This window comes from Oncorhynchus keta, chromosome 30, assembly GCF_023373465.1.
Source record: "Oncorhynchus keta strain PuntledgeMale-10-30-2019 chromosome 30, Oket_V2, whole genome shotgun sequence".
NCBI lineage: Eukaryota > Metazoa > Chordata > Actinopteri > Salmoniformes > Salmonidae > Oncorhynchus > Oncorhynchus keta.
This window is the reverse complement of record NC_068450.1, coordinates 55,257,323-55,276,414: the sequence shown is the minus strand read 5'-3', so window position 1 is coordinate 55,276,414 and position 19,092 is coordinate 55,257,323. Positions and strand designations below refer to the sequence as shown.

The following is a 19,092-nucleotide window of genomic DNA, read 5'->3' as shown; positions in this document are numbered from 1 at the left end:
AGGAACAGTGGGTTAACTGTTCAGGGGCAGAACTACAGATTTTCACCTTGTCAGCTCGGGGGATCCAATCTTGCAGCCTTACAGTTAACCTCTTAAGTCGACCCTCTACCTTTTCGAACATTCTGTTAAAAATCACGCAACATTTCAGCGCCCTGCTACTCGTGCCAGGAATATAGTATATGCATATGATGAGTATGCGTGGATAGAAAACACTGATCACTGAAAATGGAAACATATCCATGCAGGCTGATCACTGAAAATGGAAAAATATATCCCGCCACTTCAACCAATTGATAAAGGCGAACCACATTAAATGCGGCTGAGGTTGCAATACCTACAGCTTCCACACGATGTCAACAGGCTTGTCATTTGCCTATGATTTGTTTCTTGGTCAATCGGACGCAAGGCAGAGCCTTTCTTCCGGTCTCCGACCGGATATTTTGGTTGAGATTTACCCGACATTATTTCCAGACGTACCCCTATAGAATATACATCGCCTCGTGATCAATTTGATCGCTTATTAACGTTTACTAATACCTAAAGTTGCATTACAAAAGTATTTTGAAGTGTTTTGTGAAAGTTTATCGTCAACTTTTTTAATTAAAAAAATTACGTTACGTTATAAGACGCTATATTTTTCTGTTTATCACACAGTCTTCATAGATCGATATCTAGGCTATATATGGACCGATTTAATAAAAAAAAGACCCAAAAGTGATTATGGGACATCTAGGAGTGCCAACAAAGAAGATGGTCAAAGGTAATGAATGTTTTATATTTTATTTGTGCGGTTTGTGTAGCGCCGACTATGCTAATTATTTTGTTTACGTCCCCTGCGGGTCTTTTGGGGTGTTACATGCTATCAGATAATAGCTTCTCATGCTTTCGTCGAAAAGCATTTTAAAAATCTGACTTGTTGCCTGGATTCACAACGAGTGTAGCTTTAATTCAATACCCTGCATGTGTATTTTAATGAATGTTTGAGTTTTAACTCTTACTATTAGCATTTAGTGTAGCGCATTTGCATTTCCAGATGTTTGGGACGCCACAGGTAGGAGCAGATGTCTAGATGGGACCTGCCTCTCGTTGCACTCCACAAGGAGACTAGAATGCAGTAAGCAGATAACTTTATTGCTCATTATTACAAATAAAATCAATCATAACTAGGCATGGTTGATGATAATCTAGATATTATCTTTTGGTCCTCCATATAATCGGACTGGTGTTGAAAAATCAAGTATCTGACTGAGCTAGGCTGAAGCAGACTAAACTGTAAACAGGAAGGCTGTTTAGAGACAGGAAATGTTTATGACTTCAGAGCCTACACCGAGATGGTGGACAGGTCTAGCATAGAACGCCCAAATTTTTGCTCTGAGCCTTCTAGTAGTTGTTCCCCTTGCTCTGCATAGTAACGCTACTTCTGACCAGTGGCCCGTTGTGTTGCTGGGAGCCCAGGGAGGAGCGAGGAGAGGACACTATACTGTTACACTGGCAATACTAAAGTGCCTATAAGAACATCTAATAGTCAAAGGTTAATGAAATACAAATGATATAGAAAATACCTTTAATTCCTATAATAACTACAACCTAAAATTTCCCTCAAACTCGGAAACACCAGCCATATGTTCTAAACGTTAGCTTTCTACATGGTAAAATTGAAAGGCTCTTCTCCAACACTTTGTTTTTGCATTATTTAAACCAAATTGAACATGTTTCATTAACTTGAGGCTAAATTGATTTTATTGATGTGTTATATTAAGTAAAAATAAGTGTTCATTCTATTTAAGACAAATAAAATAAAAGAGAATCGGTCATGCTTTTGCACTAAGGATCGGTGTTGAAAAATCATTGTCGGCAGCTTTAAAGCCTACTGTAAAGGAAGGCTGTTTAGGAGACAGAAATAGATCAGAACCGAGGTGGACAGGTCTCAATCCCCTCTCAGCCATTCCCTACAAACTTCTGCCAGGTAGGATGGAGTGCACTCGCTGGAAAATATTGACCTTTAACCTCTTTCAACAACAACCCCTCAAACCGGTCCCCCACTGTAAACTACTCCTGTAAAATTAGGCTCCTCCTTTCACTTCAGACCCAATCCCTCGAACTCGCCCTCTGAACATTGACACATCTATTTAAGACAATATAGAGAATCGCTCATGCATGCAGAAGGAAGAGGATCATTGTTGTTTAAAGCCCAGAATTAACCTCAACCCTCTCAGCCCTCCCTCACAGCCAGGTAGGAGAGCACTCGTCCCCCCTCTTCCTCCTCCACCCACCCTCCACCATGCCTCATGCATGAAACCAGGCGGCTTTCTGACCTTCGGTGTCCTTGACGCTTAACCGGCCTTCTGCTCCGACGGAGCACGCAGCCAACCAGGGACGGTGTTGGTTTTGAGTGTACAGCAGCACACCGTTCTTAGCAGACTTACAAGAGCGTGCAAACCTGGAGATGAGATGGGCTGAACACGGGTTTGTAATAAGCAGGCAGCAGGCACGCACACAGACAAACACTTGTGTTCAAATGTGGAGCTCATCTCACAATGACAAACACATCTGCTCACGGGAAGCATCACGTAGCTTACACGTGCCCAGTTACACGCAGCACAGATAACACGACGCCGGTGGGACCAAAAAAAAAACATGAATAAATCATAGACCTCTCGGTCTCCCATCATAGTACTACCCCTCGTGAAAAGAGCATATCGTCACTCACTGAATACGCTGTGCCTGCAACGATCGTCATTTACTGCCGTTACGCTCGGTGTGCACTTCCGATAAAGGACTAAATAAACATTCACAAGCAATCGAAAACAGTCCAAGGTATTGTTTTGAACCGGAAGAGGCTGCTTTGCCCAGATACTGGTTCAATCATAGAGTAGATCCTACATACGGAGAAACACACACACACACACACAACATATATATATGGAGACCGACAGCATGATGGACCGAACAGGTTAAATATGACCCACAACAAACAGAATAATACACCCTCAGAGTTAAAATGACCAGAAGACAGCCCTCGTCTCCATGAATCAGCCTCCACCATGACACACAAAGGCCAGTGGCAGCGTCACGGGGAAAACGGGGATAAGAAGCTGCTTCTGTTTCGGCCTGGGGGGTGGGTAGAAAGTGAGCGATTTGGAAAACAGTGCCCTTGAGAGGTGGGGGGGATGGAGGATGGTGAAATACCATCACTTAGCCCCTGTCACAACTATCCCCCATCAACAAGCCATTCCACCCCTCACACAACAAGCTGTGAGGAGGCGGCACCGTCACTATTTAGAGCTTTCACAGAAATAAAGGAAATCGCTAAGATTAGTTTTACATACGGGATCGTACTGGGCTGGTGTTTTACACGGTAGGGCCGATGCCATTTCAAAGGGTTGTAGAGCAAGCAGCAGGCAGGCAGGGAGATTAGCATTTACACACACAACTTTTCTAAGAGATGACGCAGATATACCTTCCTTCCTCAGCAAGCTCTGACAGCTGGCCCATGACTTTCATGCTCATTCCTCTGCAGCATGCAACAACAAACGAGGCACTCTGTGCTGCGCTCACACACCACAACGGTAACGACACACTAACTCACAGTAGCCCCCACTAAGCAACGCTGCGATGACAGTGACAACACTAATTAGACAACAAGCGCTTAATGGGAACCTGAAAGATCATCAAAAAATAAGTAGACATAAATCGTGAGGAAGTGTCTTGAGAGCATAAAGCACAATTGGCCCAGCGTCGTCCGGGTTGGGGGGGGCTTTACTTGGTTCATTGCACTCTAGCGACTCCTGGCGGAACGGGCGCCTGCACGCCGACCTCGGTCGTCAGGTGAACAATGTTTCGTTCGATACATTGGTGCTGGCTTCCAGGTTAAGAGGCGCGGTTTGGCGGTTAATGTTTCGGAGGACGAATGACTCGACCTTCACCTCCCGAGCCCGTTGGAGTTGCAGCGATGAGACAAGATCGAAATTGGGGGTCAAATTAAACAATTATTTTAACATTTAAAAAAAAAAGAGTGGCTACCCCGAACTGGGCCCTCACCATCCCATCCATTCATTCAACTGGGCCCTCACCATGCTATCCATTCATTCAACTGGGCCCTCACCAAGCCATCCATTCATTCATTCAACTGGGCCCTCACCAAGCCATCCATTCATTCATTCAACTGGGCCCTCACCAAGCCATCCATTCATTCATTCATTCAACTGGGCCCTCACCAAGCCATCCATTCATTCATTCATTCATTCATTCAACTGGGCCCTCACCAAGCCATCCATTCATTCATTCAACTGGGCCCTCACCAAGCCATCCATTCATTCATTCATTCAACTGGGCCCTCACCAAGCCATCCATTCATTCATTCTTTCAACTGGGCCCTCACCAAGCCATTCATTCATTCATTCAACTGGGCCCTCACCAAGCCATCCATTCATTCATTCAACTGGGCCCTCACCAAGCCATCCATTCATTCAACTGGGCCCTCACCAAGCCATCCATTCATTCAACTGGACCCTCACCAAGCCATCAATTCCACCAGGCCCGAGGCGAGTCACAGTGTGGACCCATACAGCTGACTCGTTGATGCTTAACGATACGCTCTTTAGATTAAGAAGAACAGGCCAGGGACAGGTGCAGGGAAGCAATGTAGAGGACCTGGGGACAACTGTTCAATGTAACAAAATGGTGATTGCAGAGTAACACTAATCATGTATGACTACTGCAGTGGTACTAGAGGAGTGAGAAAATAAAGTCATTCGATGAGAAGTGACTGCCAAGCTATTCAGTATCAATCCCAGATACAGGCCCATTTCAGGGCTGACGAATATAGAACAGGCTGTGCTTAGTCAGAATGTTCTCCTTGCAATATAATGCTCAGATGGTCTCCGATAATAGATAATTGGTCCACTGCCCACCATGCTATTAAGTAGCAGTGTGATCCACAAGAAGAATGTGAGTCCAGGTGGTCCTTCGTGCCTTCCTCTCTCCCCTCCCACCCTGTCCATCTCTCTCCCCTCCCACCCCGTGTCTCTCTCTCCTCCCACCCTGTCTGTCTCTCTCTCCTCCCACCCTGTCTGTCTCTCTTCCCCTCCCTCCTCTCTCTCCTCCCACCCTGTCTGTCTCTCTTCCTCCTCCCATCCTGTCTGTCTCTCTCCCTCCTCCCACCCTGTCTGTCTCTCTTCCTCCTCCCACCCTGTCTGTCCCTCCCCCTACCTCCCTCCTCCCACCCTGTCTGTCTGTCTCTCTCTCTCTCTCTCCTCTCTCCCCTCCCACCCCTCTCCTCCCTCCTCCCACCCTGTCTCCCCTCTCCAGTCTGTCTCTCTCCCCTCCCTTCTCTCCTCCCACCTTCCTCTCCTCTCTCTCCTCCCACCCGTCTGTCTGTCTGTCCCTCCTCCTCCCATCCGGTCTGTCTCTTCCTCCTCCCATCCTGTCTGTCTCTCTCCCTCCTCCCACCCCTGTCTCCCTCCCCTCCCTCCCTCTGTCTCTCCCCCTCCCTTCTCTCCTCCCACCCTGTCTGTCTCTCTCCCTCTCCTCCCACCCTGTCTGTCGCCCTCTCCCTCCCTCCCTGTCTCCCTCCCCCTACCTCGCTCTCTCCTCCCACCCCTGTCTCCTCCCACCCTGTCTGTCGCTCTCTCCCCCTCCCTCTCCCCACCCTGTCTCCTCCCACCCTGTCGCTCTCCCCCTCCCTCCTCTCTCTCCTCCCACCCTGTCTCTCCCCCTCCCTCCTCTCTCTCCTCCCACCCTGTCTCTCCCCCTCCCTCCTCTCTCTCCTCCCACCCTGTCTCTCCCCCTCCCTCCTCGCTCTCCTAATGAGACACTTCACTTAAGGTGTGGTATGAGACTAATGAATCACTCGCCAGCAACTTTCGCTTTATTTAATTTTCATAAAGCTGATTTTCTTCTCCATGTCTCAGTCTGAAATTAAATTCCAGCACAGGGAGGATATACTATAAACCGATACCTAGGCTACATCTACCTATATCTACCCTACAATCACTGATGCATATCAGAGTAAGATGATTATCTGAGGTTTGCCGGGAACTCATTCTCTCTTAATTACATTTTTTATTTTCTGCACGATGGCTGGGAAAGCTGTGTGAGTGTACTTAAGAGGACGAGGGGATGGAGGACGATGGAGAGAGGAGGATAGCGCGGTAGGATGGAGCGAGTAGAGAGTAGAGGCGGAGAGTGCCCGTCTCCCAGACAATACTCTAGTCGTTTAACTCTACACCCCTCTACGGCTCTCCGTCGCTCACTGTCACTTGTCAAATCAAACCTTAGCCATTCTTGTCTGAGCAGCAATTTCTCTGTCTGTTCTACTGTCCTCCGATCGCCCATCACCGACTCAATTCCCTTGAAACTTCAGCAGTAGCAGCTTCTGGCTCGGAGTAAGCCGAGCACCACTTTTTCTCCAAACGCATCTCACAAGTTCCGGACAAGCACAACGTAGTTCGATCTATATATTAGGACTGCAACACGATCAGCTTGACAATACAGGTTTTAAAAACGCTAACATTTAGTACTGACCAGCAACGCTCTGGTTAGCTAGAAGGCACGCCGTCTCCCCTGGCTGATCAGCATACTACATTTGGGCCCCTGAAGTTGTCAGCAAAGACAACGTGACCATATACATCGCATGGCAACAAATCGAGCCGTGGCAACAATGTCCAACTGCCAGCCCTGAATGGTTGAACACCGTATTGACAGAGCCAGTGGCCTGAACACAACCCTCATTACACTGACATTATGACAGAGAAAACGTCAAATCAATGAGGGTAGCACCCCCAGAATGAGGTCTGCAGAGTGGCCAAGACTCAAAGAATGGAGCTCATCAAGAGGAAAGCCCTTTAACCACCTTGTTTACAGAATCAGTGATGAGCAAGAGTCATTAACAAAACATATCTTCATCAGACAACTGTACTTGGAGGGTTCATTTAAAAACACAATTCATCTACTTGACTGCCTTAGGACACCCAATTTTAAAATTAGCCACATTTTCGACAAAACATTATTTATTTGTCATTATGAACTGGGTGGTTCAAGACCGGATGCTGATTGGCTGACAGCCGTCGTATATCAGACTCATATCACAGGTATGACAAGACATCTGTTTTTACTGTTCTAATTACGTTGGTAACCAGTTTATTATAGCAATACGACACCTCGGGGGGTTGTGGTATATGGCCAACACCGTAGCCAAATATATTTCAACTTTGTTTTTCAAAATTCCTGACATTTAATCGAAGTACAAATTCCCTGTCTTAGGTCAGTTAGGAACACCACTTTATTTAAGAATGTCAAATGTCAGAATAATAGTAGAGAGAATGATTTCTTTCAGCTTTTATTTCTTTCATCCCAGTGGGTCAGAAGTTTACATACACTCAATTAGTATTTGGTAGCATTGCCTTTAAATTTTGGGTAGCCTTCCACAAGCTTCCCACAATAAGTTCGGTGAATTTTGGTCCATTCCTCCTAACAGAGCTGGTGTAACTGAGTCAGGTTTGTAGGCCTCCTTGCTCGCACACACTTTTTCAGTTCTGCCCACAAATGTTCTATAGGATTGACGTCAGGACTTTGTGATACCCACTCCAATACCTTGACTTCGTTGTCCTTAAGCCATTTTGCCACAAATGTGGAAGTATACTTGGGGTCATTGTCCATTTGGAAGGACCATTTGTGACCAAGCTTTAACTTCCTGACTGATGTCTTGAGATGCTGCTTCAATATATCCACATAATTTTTCTGCCTCATGATGGCATCTATTTTGCGAAGTGCACCAGTCCCTCCTGCAGCAAAGCACCCCCACAACATGATGCTGCCACCCCCGTGCATGATTGGGATGGTGTTCTTCGGCTTCCTCCAAACATCCCAGTTCTATTTTTGATGAACCAAACTTGTGGAAGTCTACAATTTTTGTGGTCCCATGGTGTTTATACTTGCGTACTATTGTTTGTACTAAGGTCTACAATTTTTGTCTAAGGTCTTGGCTGATTTCTTTTGATTTTCCCATGATGTCAAGCAAAGAGGCACTGAGTTTGAAAGTAGGTCTTGAAATACATCCACAGGTACACCTCCAATTGACTCAAATTATGTCAATTAACCTATCAGAAGCTTCTAAAGCCATGACATCATTTCCTAGAAATGTCCAAGCTGTTTAAAAAAGTCACAGTTTATTTAATGTCATGATTATTCAATAGTCCATAAAGAAATGTTAAGGTAGATTACAGTTTTAGTTCTTTTGAAAAAGGTTCCAGTTGGCAAGACTGTATGCGTCCCAAATGGCACCCTATTCACTATATAGTGCACTACTTTTGACCTGAGCTCTGGTATAAAAAAAATATTTAAAAACATAGCGCACTATATAGGGATCAGGGTGACATTTGAGGCACCCAATGTGAACTGTTCCACTAAGGTGAACAGAGGACAGGGAGTTCGGTTTCATCATAGCTGGGTTGGCACCAGGTCATTATTTGTGGGAAGGTGAACGGAGCCAACGTTTCCACAGGCAGAGCATTATACTGACTGGCACCCAATGGAGCTAAGAACACATCAGAAGCCTATCAGTAGACCCAGCTCCAAAACAGAAACGGAGGTCATTTGAATCGCTACAAAGGGCTGCAGTTGTGTTGGTAATTTTAACACCTCAGTGGTTAGAGATGATTATGTACTGCACAAACCTGATTACTTAGAACACACACACACACACACACACACACACACACACACACACACACACACACACACACACACACACACACTTTATGACTAAATAAACATAGAAGATAAGTAGTCCTATACTAGATAGGATTCAAATCAACTGGTGACTGACTAAAGCAAATATTGCATCGCTTTGGTGTTTCCAGTGAAAACATGAAGCCATAACACCTGCCGTGGAGAAGGCAAACGTGTCACTGGTTGAAGTAACCCTGGTAATAACCAATCAGAAAACAGATGGAGGTCCAGCCATACACACACACAGGGGTTGTCCTTGGAGGAAGTCACGGTTGTAGCAAGTTGTCTGGAGATGATTGGTTAAATGTTCTGACATTTCTACTGATCCCCATTGGGGATGCAAACAATTCAATACAACAACAAGAACATAGCAGTTAGCAAGTTCACGTGTGGGTGCGTTCAAGGCGTGTGTGTGTTTAAGCGCATGCCCGCATTAGGAATCACAGTGTAAGCCTGATGGTATTTGAGTGTGCATTCCTTACACAAAGCAGTAACACCCACCTTCCACCACTTCATCTGCCTTGGGGGGGAGAGTGAGTGAGTGAGTGAGTGAGTGAGTGAGTGAGTGAGTGAGAGAAAGAGATGCCAAAAAGCTCTGTGTTTCACTACAGGCCTGACAAGAGAACAAAGAGAGCTGTAGTGGATATAGAGTTCCCCCTTTGAACAGTGTCTCCAGGTTTATATTAATTGATAAATAGATGGATTGGTAGGGAAGAGTATGTGTCACTGTTAGCAGCAGAAAACACCCTCAGGTTACTCACTATTTATACAACGGGTGGGGTCTCATCCCGGCGCTGATTGGTTAAAACCGCATTTCAGCCGGTGTTTATTCCACAAGTTACCACCGGCTAAAGCTATGACGTGGAAATGCCTATTTACTCTGTTCCATCTCACTGTGCAATCCACATGAACGACTGAGTCGTGTCCATAGATACAGAACAAAAGGACTTAACGACTGAGTCTCGTCTCTGTCAACCGAACCGATATAACGAACGACCTGCCGGCTTAGATTTGTGTCAGGACTATATCTTGTGGAAGGATGAAATAGTATGAACAAATCAATCCAAATAAAGTTAATGGAAATATGTCAATCAATATTTGAATATGTTGGTAACCTGTTAAAAAGTGATAACGCCCTCGAAGCCGGTGTTTGGAGGATATATTGGCACGGTTTCCTGGCCCGAGACGATGTTTCGCAACACCTGTGCCAATATATCCTCCAAACACCAGCATCGAGGGCATTAACACTTAAACAGATATAGTAGAAGCCTAATAGTCTAACGCAGACCAGAGTCACATTCAGGAAGCAAATGTGTTGAACGTTGCACATAGAAATATCATGAATAGAGCCAACAAGAACCCTTATTCTGTCAGAGGTCTGTTCTACATAACATATTACCACCTGAACGCTCCACGGCGACGCTGTTGGGAGTTGGATAGAGAACACAGTAAGTAGGTTATCACCGTGATGAGACATAAAGGAGACAGATCTGTGTAACCTCTGTGAAGCTTGTTATAGCCAATCCACGGAGCAGAACAACATGGCGCGTTGCCAGAGAGCTGCTGTAAACGATGGACACAACCTGTGTTCGTTCTATCCTGCCAGAGGGATCCACACGGCAGGTCACTGCAAGTTGGTTACAAATGCATTCCACTGACACAGAGCAAACGGTGGATTGTTGAAGCGTGACGCAACCTTGGGAGCGACATGCAACCTTGGGGGCGACATGCAACCTTGGGGGCGACATGCAACCTTGGGGGCGACATGCAACCTTGGGGGCGACATGCAACCTTGGGAGCGACATGCAACGAAGACAGACATCCTTTGACTGAAAAGGCGTGGACATAAGCCAACGAAGACTGGAAGACCATAAGTGTTTTAACATCCAAAACCCATCAGGGAGGAACAGCAGTGAACTATGTTTCCTGAGAGAGAGGGGAATGAAATCCAGCCATATTAAAAGACATCCCATAAACTAAAAATGGTTGGCTCTGGTTGCATCCGGTGTTACCAACAGCTGTCATAGCTTGGTTTTACAGTTCTTAACATTTAATACCATTCCCCTCCACTCAAAACCAGATTCATTTAACCCCCATTTTAACACACGTGCCCTTGAGGTTGCCATAGCAAACAGTCGGAGACCCTGTCAGACTGTCATGATGGAGGTTAGATATCGACCTGTCAGCTGTGGGCCCGAACAGCCTTCAAATGATCGATTATTCCCTAAACAGCACAACACGTGCCACGTGTCCATGGTGAGCTATCCACTCTCGGTCTGCCCAAGGCTACAATTTATCTTCTCAATTTATCCTCACTAAACATTATGTAGATTATTCATCTGCGATGGATGATAGGGGAGATTAGAGATGTGAAAAATGTTTCCTGAAGTTCCAAGGCTCATTAATACACAGAGAGAGAGAACAAAAGTGAGAGAGAGTACAGATGAGTGTACAGCCTGCTACATCAGATAAAGCAGTATTCAGGGACAGTAAATGCCATGGGCCATGGCCTGTTTCTCCTGACAGAGAGATTTACTACCAACATACTCCTCCCCTCTCTCTCTCTTTCTGCCCCCCCCCCCTCTCTGTCTTACACATTCTAATTCTCCCCATCTCTCGGCTTTCAGCATAGGATGCGTGGCTGATCAGAGACCCAGCGCCGGGATCAGACAAGCAGCAGGTTGTTAATTGCATTGTCTGTCAAGACCTCTGACAACTAGGCAAAGCACTAGGAGAAATCCTCTTGGCTAGTAATCCTATTCTTTCAGTTTGAAGTCTCATCTATCTTGTGCATTTCTGATGCATGCGCCTATTCATCCCTGATAACATTGAATGGCAAGGTTCCATCTCATCACAACTTCAGTTCCTATTGCCCAGTATCACTCTTGAGTGTCGACCACTTAAATGAAAAAAATTGCATCGCCTTGCCCTTTCGCTCCATTTGGAAAGGATATCCAATTCTCTGTGAGTACGAACATCTTTGTATCTACCAACAGAGATTCATTCATTAGCCTAATAAGGGTGAGAGTTCTACCCGATCAGTCCACAGTGAGAATTACAGGAGCTCAGCTAATCCCAGCCGTTGTCCAGCCAAGAAAATCTTTGATCCTTGCACTTCATATTAAATTAGTTCTTACCTCCTCTGACCTGGGAAAAAGCAGCTTCAATACCGGCATTTCTCCTGATCGATCACACCAGCTTTCCCTAGCCTGATAATGAATAGCTTAAAGGACGGCCTCACAAAACAAAACTCTTCTGTATTAAACATACTGTTTACAAATCACCAGCCTTGAGAAATCATTTCTTACTGGAGAGTGTAAGTGTGTCAAGGAGTCAAGCATTTAACAGTGCTTCATCCGCATTAAACACACAGAGGTGAGACGCCTCTGTGGAGGCACCCCTAGAAAACAGCAGAGAAAGAAAATACACACACACACTACTTGGAGATGGGGTGCACAGAGGCGGTGCACACTTAGAAAACAGCAGAGATGCCCCGTCTTACACACACCCTCGTCCACCCACCTACACACTTAACCCAACTCACCGAGTGTGTCTTTGATGTTTTTCACCAGCGAGGTCTTCTTTAAGCTGTTTTTCCTCTCCACATAGTTAGAGGGGACGTAGCCGGTCCGGTTGGAGGCGTTCCTCACCCTCCACCACGTCTTGCTGTCATCCAGGAGCCACAGCCGCTCGTTTTTCCGGATGTCAAGTTCCTGTTCCTGCTGAGCCGAGTAGTCCCACTTGGCTATAACTATCACCTCCTCTGTCATTTTTCATGGAGCCCCTCTGGAACAGAGAGACACAGAGAGACATACTGTTAGGTCAGGGTGGGGTTAACTGTAGGGCTGTCACGGTGCCCTTTATCGCGATATTCTTTACATGGTAAAAAAAAAAAAAAAAAAACACAAAGAAACTCTTTGGTCCTTTAAAATCCTACTGTATTTAAGATATTGTGCGCTATAGCTTGGAAAATAAACAAATGCAACTCAGGATAACAACATAAAGTTTGTTTACAACATTAGCTCCGTTTTCCTAAAGAAGTTAAATCCGCTTTGTGTTGTTTCCTTGCCACGATCCTAAGGAATTGCCCCTGCCCTGGTTAACAAGGCATTTAACACTCGAAAATGCACACACAGACGAACACCAGCAATACACACAAATGAATAAAACGATGAGGTGAGCCGTTTCCGTGCAACCCCCGAAAAACACGAGAGAGAGAACATGTTTCTCACACACACAAACAAACACTCTGAAGCCAGTCTCAGAGGGATGGTGCCATCCACCACTATGGTCTGTGTGTGTCTCAGACGGACTGTGTGCAGGCCTCGTCTTGGCACTTGGTGTCTGTCACACAGCTGTTGTTGTAAGACATCTGGCAGAGCGAAGCCTCTCTGCCCTGTAGGCTGAGAACTACCGTGTGTGTGTGTGTGTGTGTGTGTGTGTGTGTCCTTCCCTACTTGTCGACTAAGCTGGAAGTTCACGCTTTACTTCCAAACCACACAAGAGCCTCTTTTATCAGCTTCTCTTATTATTCTTAAATGTACCAAATTAGTCAGCGACACACTGAGCAGAGCACTGTTATATGTTAAATGCGTCTATACACACGCACGGCTTAGAGAGAGAGCGAGAGAGGAGAAAGAGTTAGGGCAGCCAGCACCTGCCGTCCTAATAAGGAATATATCAAACCCATCCAGGAGATATCTAGTGCTGCTGCACACTGAGGGTAAACACAAAGACTGGTGTCTATTCATGGAGAGATAGATGGGAGGGAGGGATTGGAGAGAGGGAGGGAGGGAGGGAGGGATTGGAGAGATGGAGGGAGGGAGGGATTGGAGAGATGGAGGGAGGGAGGGATTGGAGAGATGGAGGGAGGGAGGGAGGGATTGGAGAGATGGAGGGAGGGAGTGAGTGATTGGAGAGATGGAGGGAGGGAGTGAGTGATTGGAGAGATGGAGGGAGGGAGTGAGTGATTGGAGAGATGGAGGGAGGGAGTGAGTGATTGGAGAGATGGAGGGAGGGAGTGAGTGATTGGAGAGAGAGAGATGGAGTGAGTGATTGGAGAGAGAGAGATGGAGTGAGTGATTGGAGAGAGAGAGATGGAGTGAGTGATTGGAGAGAGAGAGATGGAGGGAGGGATTGGAGAGAGAGAGATGGAGGGAGGGATTGGAGAGAGAGAGATGGAGGGAGGGATTGGAGAGAGAGAGATGGAGGGAGGGATTGGAGAGAGAGAGATGGAGGGAGGGATTGGAGAGAGAGATGGAGGGAGGGATTGAGAGAGAGATGGGAGAGAGATGGAGGGAGAGAGGGAGGGATTGGAGAGAGAGAGAGAGAGGGAGGGAGGGAGGGAGGGAGGGAGGGAGGGAGGGAGGGAGGGAGGGAGGGAGGGAGGGAGGGAGGGAGGGAGGGAGGGAGGGAGGGAGGGAGGGAGGGAGGGAGGGAGGGAGGGAGGGAGGGAGGGAGGGAGGGAGGGAGGGAGGGATTGGAGAGAGAGAGATGGAGGGAGGGATTGGAGAGAGAGAGATGGAGGGAGGGATTGAGAGAGAGAGAGATGGAGGGAGGGATTGGAGAGAGAGAGATGGAGGGAGGGATTGAGAGAGAGAGATGGAGAGAGAGATGGAGGGAGAGAGGGAGGGATTGGAGGGAGGGAGGGAGGGAGGGAGGGAGGGAGGGAGGGAGGGAGGGAGGGAGGGAGGGAGGGAGGGAGGGAGGGAGGGAGGGAGGGAGGGAGGGAGGGAGGAGAGAGATGGAGGGAGGGATTGGAGAGAGAGAGATGGAGGGAGGGATTGGAGAGAGAGATGGAGGGAGGGATTGGAGAGAGAGAGAGGGAGGGAGGGATTGGAGAGAGAGAGATGGAGGGAGGGATTGGAGAGAGAGAGATGGAGGGAGGGATTGGAGAGAGAGAGATGGAGGGAGGGAGGGAGTGATTGGAGAGAGAGATGGAGGGAGGGAGGGAGTGATTGAGAGAGAGATGGAGGGATTGGAGAGAGAGATGGAGGGATTGGAGAGAGAGATGGAGGGATTGGAGAGAGAGATGGAGGGATTGGAGAGAGAGATGGAGGGATTGGAGAGAGAGATGGAGGGATTGGAGAGAGAGATGGAGGGATTGGAGAGAGAGATGGAGGGATTGGAGAGAGAGATGGAGGGATTGGAGAGAGAGATGGAAGGATTGGAGAGAGAGAGATGGAGGGAGGGATTGGAGAGAGATGGAAGGATTGGAGAGAGAGAGATGGAGGGAGGGATTGGAGAGAGATGGAGGGAGGGAGGGATTGAGAGAGAGAGATGGAGGGAGGGAGGGATTGGAGAAAAGAAAAAACGAGAGGGAGATGGAGACATTAGGGACATGGGGGGAGGGGTAAAAGAGATGAGAGGGTGAGTAGAAAAGGAGATAGAATGAGAAAGCCAGAGAGAGCGAGAAGAAAAGGAGATAGAATGAGAAAGCCAGAGAGGGCGAGAGAGAGAGAGACAGCGAGAGAGAGACAACATGGAGTGCTCTCTTACTGGATGGTGTCCCCAGCCAAACCGTGTGTGTCAGAGAGATATTGCAGTGACAGGCCGTTTTTCCTTCCAGGGCCAGTCAGAGGTGCCCTCCCCCATCGTCCTGACACCCTCCATAGGGATGAGGCTGTAAGCCAGCCAGCACCGGAGTCCCCAGCCCTCTAACCCATCACCCTTCAGCGGGACGGCCTTGACAAGTCATAGAAGGAGGGCTGGGGGGTTCCAGGCGCCAAGCAAAAACGATAATGCACACACTTCAGAGCTGTCACACTAACCACTGGCCACTTCTCTGCCTGACTGAGACCGCATTATTCACAGTTCATACAGTCTTTCTTTTCAACTCGGAGGGCCAGTTTTCCAGACCCGGATCAAACTCTTTGAATAAAAAGCATGCTCACCTCGATTGAAAGTGTTCCTTAGTCTAAGGTTCCAGGAAACAAGTACGTAGGGCTGCGAGGGTTATTTCTACAGCCCATTGAGTTTGATATGACTCAATAAGGCTACAGTAAAGAACCTCAGTGACCCAGCAAGAGAAAGCCACTATTGTCTGAGAGTGATGATGTCACCCGACTGGAATTCTTTCCTCTCTCATCCATGACCTTAGGGCAGGAAGAGCCTGATAAAGGCTGTCAAGCCTACTGTCATCAACTGGCAGGGTTAAAAGGCACAAACATGTTGAAGACATTATTTTCAAGAAGAAGTTGATTTTGGGCCTAATGCTGAAAACAGATATGCAAATTGCAAAGCCATAAAACCTATTTACCTCAACGCACCATAAATCCAGTCAAAGTTACTCAACTAGACTTCTACCCTAAGCTCCTTTTCTTTAAAAAAGACCTTCTCGGTTTTATCCCAAGCTTTGGGCGTATTGGGGTAATTCCGTGGTAAGGTCAACCTACCGTAAGCGTGGACAAATAAAGATAGGCATTTCCAAATGAAACCATGCTCATGATTATCCTTAAGGTCTTTATGTTGCAGTTCATTTTTTGGGGGAGCAGTTTAACTAGGAAATCGCATGGATTTTCACCATTACAGAGCAGGCATTCACATTTCATGGCCATTAGAAAGGGCTCACAGAGCTTGGTCTTTCCACACAGCTGCCCCCCAGTGTTAGTTATGAATAGGAAGTGTTCATGAAGCAATACAGAACAAATGTAAGTGTCTTGAGTTGTGTTTGCGTGCTCTACGGTCTTGTAAATATATGATATTGTCACGATACTTAGGTGCCCATGTGATATGTTTTGCGAATCTCACAATTCTACATGTATTGCGAGTCGATACTGTGATTTTATTGCGATTCCACGGTCCTAACATATTGCTTATGTTTGCTGCAGACGGACAAGAGACAGCCATGAGAAAACTGGTTTTGATGTAAATAAAAGAAAAGTGCTGAAAACAAAATTGGCTCTCTATTTCAAAAAGAAGATAGCTTGTTCTCTATGAAGGAAATACATTGATATTTTGGTTCAGGTACAGTCAACTAGCATATCCTCGATATGTAACTGCATCAATTTCCCCCCCCCCATCACTATTGATATGATATCTTGGCTTCAGAAGATGTTGCATTCACCAGATTTAGTGTGCTGGTTCTGAGAACTATTCTTTAGACTTTTCCTGAAGCAATTGTTGATTATCTTGAAATTGTTAATATCTTGAACATTTCTGATATCTTGAAAATGTATGTGTTCTAGCTAAGATTCTCTTGCCAAATGATGAAATTATTTGATGAAATTAATCTTCTCCTTTCCTCCTTCTGATGACCAGGTGGTGAATCACATCTCTGCATGTCTGGCAGACATATCAGTGTGGATGACGGATCACCACCTCAAGCTGAACCTCGGCAAGACGGAGCTGCTCTTCCTCCCGGGGAAGGACTGCCCGTTCCATGATCTCGCCATCACGGTTGACAACTCCATTGTGTCCTCCTCCCAGAGCGCTAAGAACCTTGGTGTGATCCTGGACAACACCCTGTCGTTCTCAACTAACATCAAGGCGGTGGCCCGTTCCTGTAGGTTCATGCTCTACAACATCCGCAGAGTACGACCCTGCCTCACACAGGAAGCGGCGCAGGTCCTAATCCAGGCACTTGTCATCTCCCGTCTGGATTACTGCAACTCGCTGTTGGCTGGGCTCCCTGCCTGTGCCATTAAACCCCTACAACTCATCCAGAACGCCGCAGCCCGTCTGGTGTTCAACCTTCCCAAGTTCTCTCACGTCACCCCGCTCCTCCGCTCTCTCCACTGGCTTCCAGTTGAAGCTCGCATCCGCTACAAGACCATGGTGCTTGCCTACGGAGCTGTGAGGGGAACGGCACCTCAGTACCTCCAGGCTCTGATCAGGCCCTACACCCAAACAAGGGCACGGCGTTCATCCACCTCTGGCCTGCTCGCCTCCCTACCACTGAGGAAGTACAGTTCCCGCTCAGCCCAGTCAAAACTGTTCGCTGCTCTGGCTCCCCAATGGTGGAACACACTCCCTCACGACGCCAGGACAGCGGAGTCAATCACCACCTTCCGGAGACACCTGAAACCCCACCTCTTTAAGGAATACCTAGGATAGGATAAAGTAATCCTTCTCACCCCCCTTAAAAGATTTAGATGCACTATTGTAAAGTGGCTGTTCCACTGGATGTCATAAGGTGAATGCACCAATTTGTAAGTCGCTCTGGATAAGAGCGTCTGCTAAATGACTTAAATGTAAATGTAAATGAAATGCATTTCTCATACATGGCAGTACAGTTTTTAGACAAAAAGATCAACAATCTGTGAAAAGGTCTGGAGTGTCTTTTCAACTGAAAGCCCCCAAAATATAGACTTCATTCAGTGTCCAGAAAAGTGGATTGGCAGTATAGCCACATATACAAGGAACTGCCAAAATAAAGGAAACACTTGAGTAAATGTTGGATACAAATTATATTGAGAAAAAAAAAGATAATTAAGGTTGTGGTGCCTGGCCTTGTACACTATATTCAGACTGCCTGTAATTATACAATATTGAGGTACTATGCCTTCTGCTGACATTTTAAACTTCAAAATGTCACATGCTTTATGATAGATTTTGATCCAAGAAATCTTTAAGATTTTAATGTCTATTTAAGACATCCCTAACGGAGGGCGTGGCATCCCTAACGGAGGGCGTGGCATCCCTAACGGAGGGCGTGGCATCCCTAACGGAGGGCGTGGCATCCCTAACGGAGGGCGTGGCATCCCCAACCGAGGGCGTAGCATCCCCAACAGAGGGCGTAGCATCCCCAACAGAGGGCGTAGCATCCCCAACCGAGGGCGTAGCATCCCCAACCGGGCGTAGCATCCCTAAAAGAGGGCGTAGCATCCCTAACGGAGGGCGTAGCATCCCTAACGGAGGGCGTAGCATCCCTAACGGAGGGCGTAGCATCCCTAACGGAGGGCGTAGCATCCCTAACGGAGGGCGTAGCATCCCTAACGGAGGGCGTAGCATCCCTAACCTGGTGCGTAGCATCCCATAACGGAGGGCGTAGCATCCCATAACGGAGGGCGTAGCATCCCATAACGGAGGGCGTAGCATCCCATAACGGAGGGCGTAGCATCCCATAACGGAGGGCGTAGCATCCCATAACGGAGGGCGTAGCATCCCATAACGGAGGGCGTAGCATCCCATAACGGAGGGCGTAGCATCCCATAACGGAGGGCGTAGCATCCCTAACGGAGGGCGTAGCATCCCTAACGGAGGGCGTAGCATCCCTAACGGAGGGCGTAGCATCCCTAACGGAGGGCGTAGCATCCCTAACGGAGGGCGTAGCATCCCTAACGGAGGGCGTAGCATCCCTAACGGAGGGCGTAGCATCCCTAACGGAGGGCGTAACATCCCTAACAAAGGGCGTAACATCCC

The 19,092-nt window shown here is 47.2% G+C and overlaps 1 protein-coding gene across 3 annotated transcripts in view; it reads right to left on the bottom strand.

Annotated features, from left to right (window-relative positions):
* The window catches only part of LOC118363769 (cytoplasmic protein NCK2-like), a 53,186-nt gene that overhangs the window by 2,868 nt on the left and 31,226 nt on the right, over nt 1-19,092 (bottom strand). For all 3 annotated transcript variants that reach the window (XM_035744981.2, XM_052488612.1, XM_035744982.2), the window contains one exon: nt 12,275-12,516. In XM_035744981.2, the coding sequence (XP_035600874.1) occupies nt 12,275-12,500 (226 nt within the window). In that variant the 5' untranslated portion in view covers nt 12,501-12,516. The remainder of the gene's footprint in view (nt 1-12,274; nt 12,517-19,092) is intronic.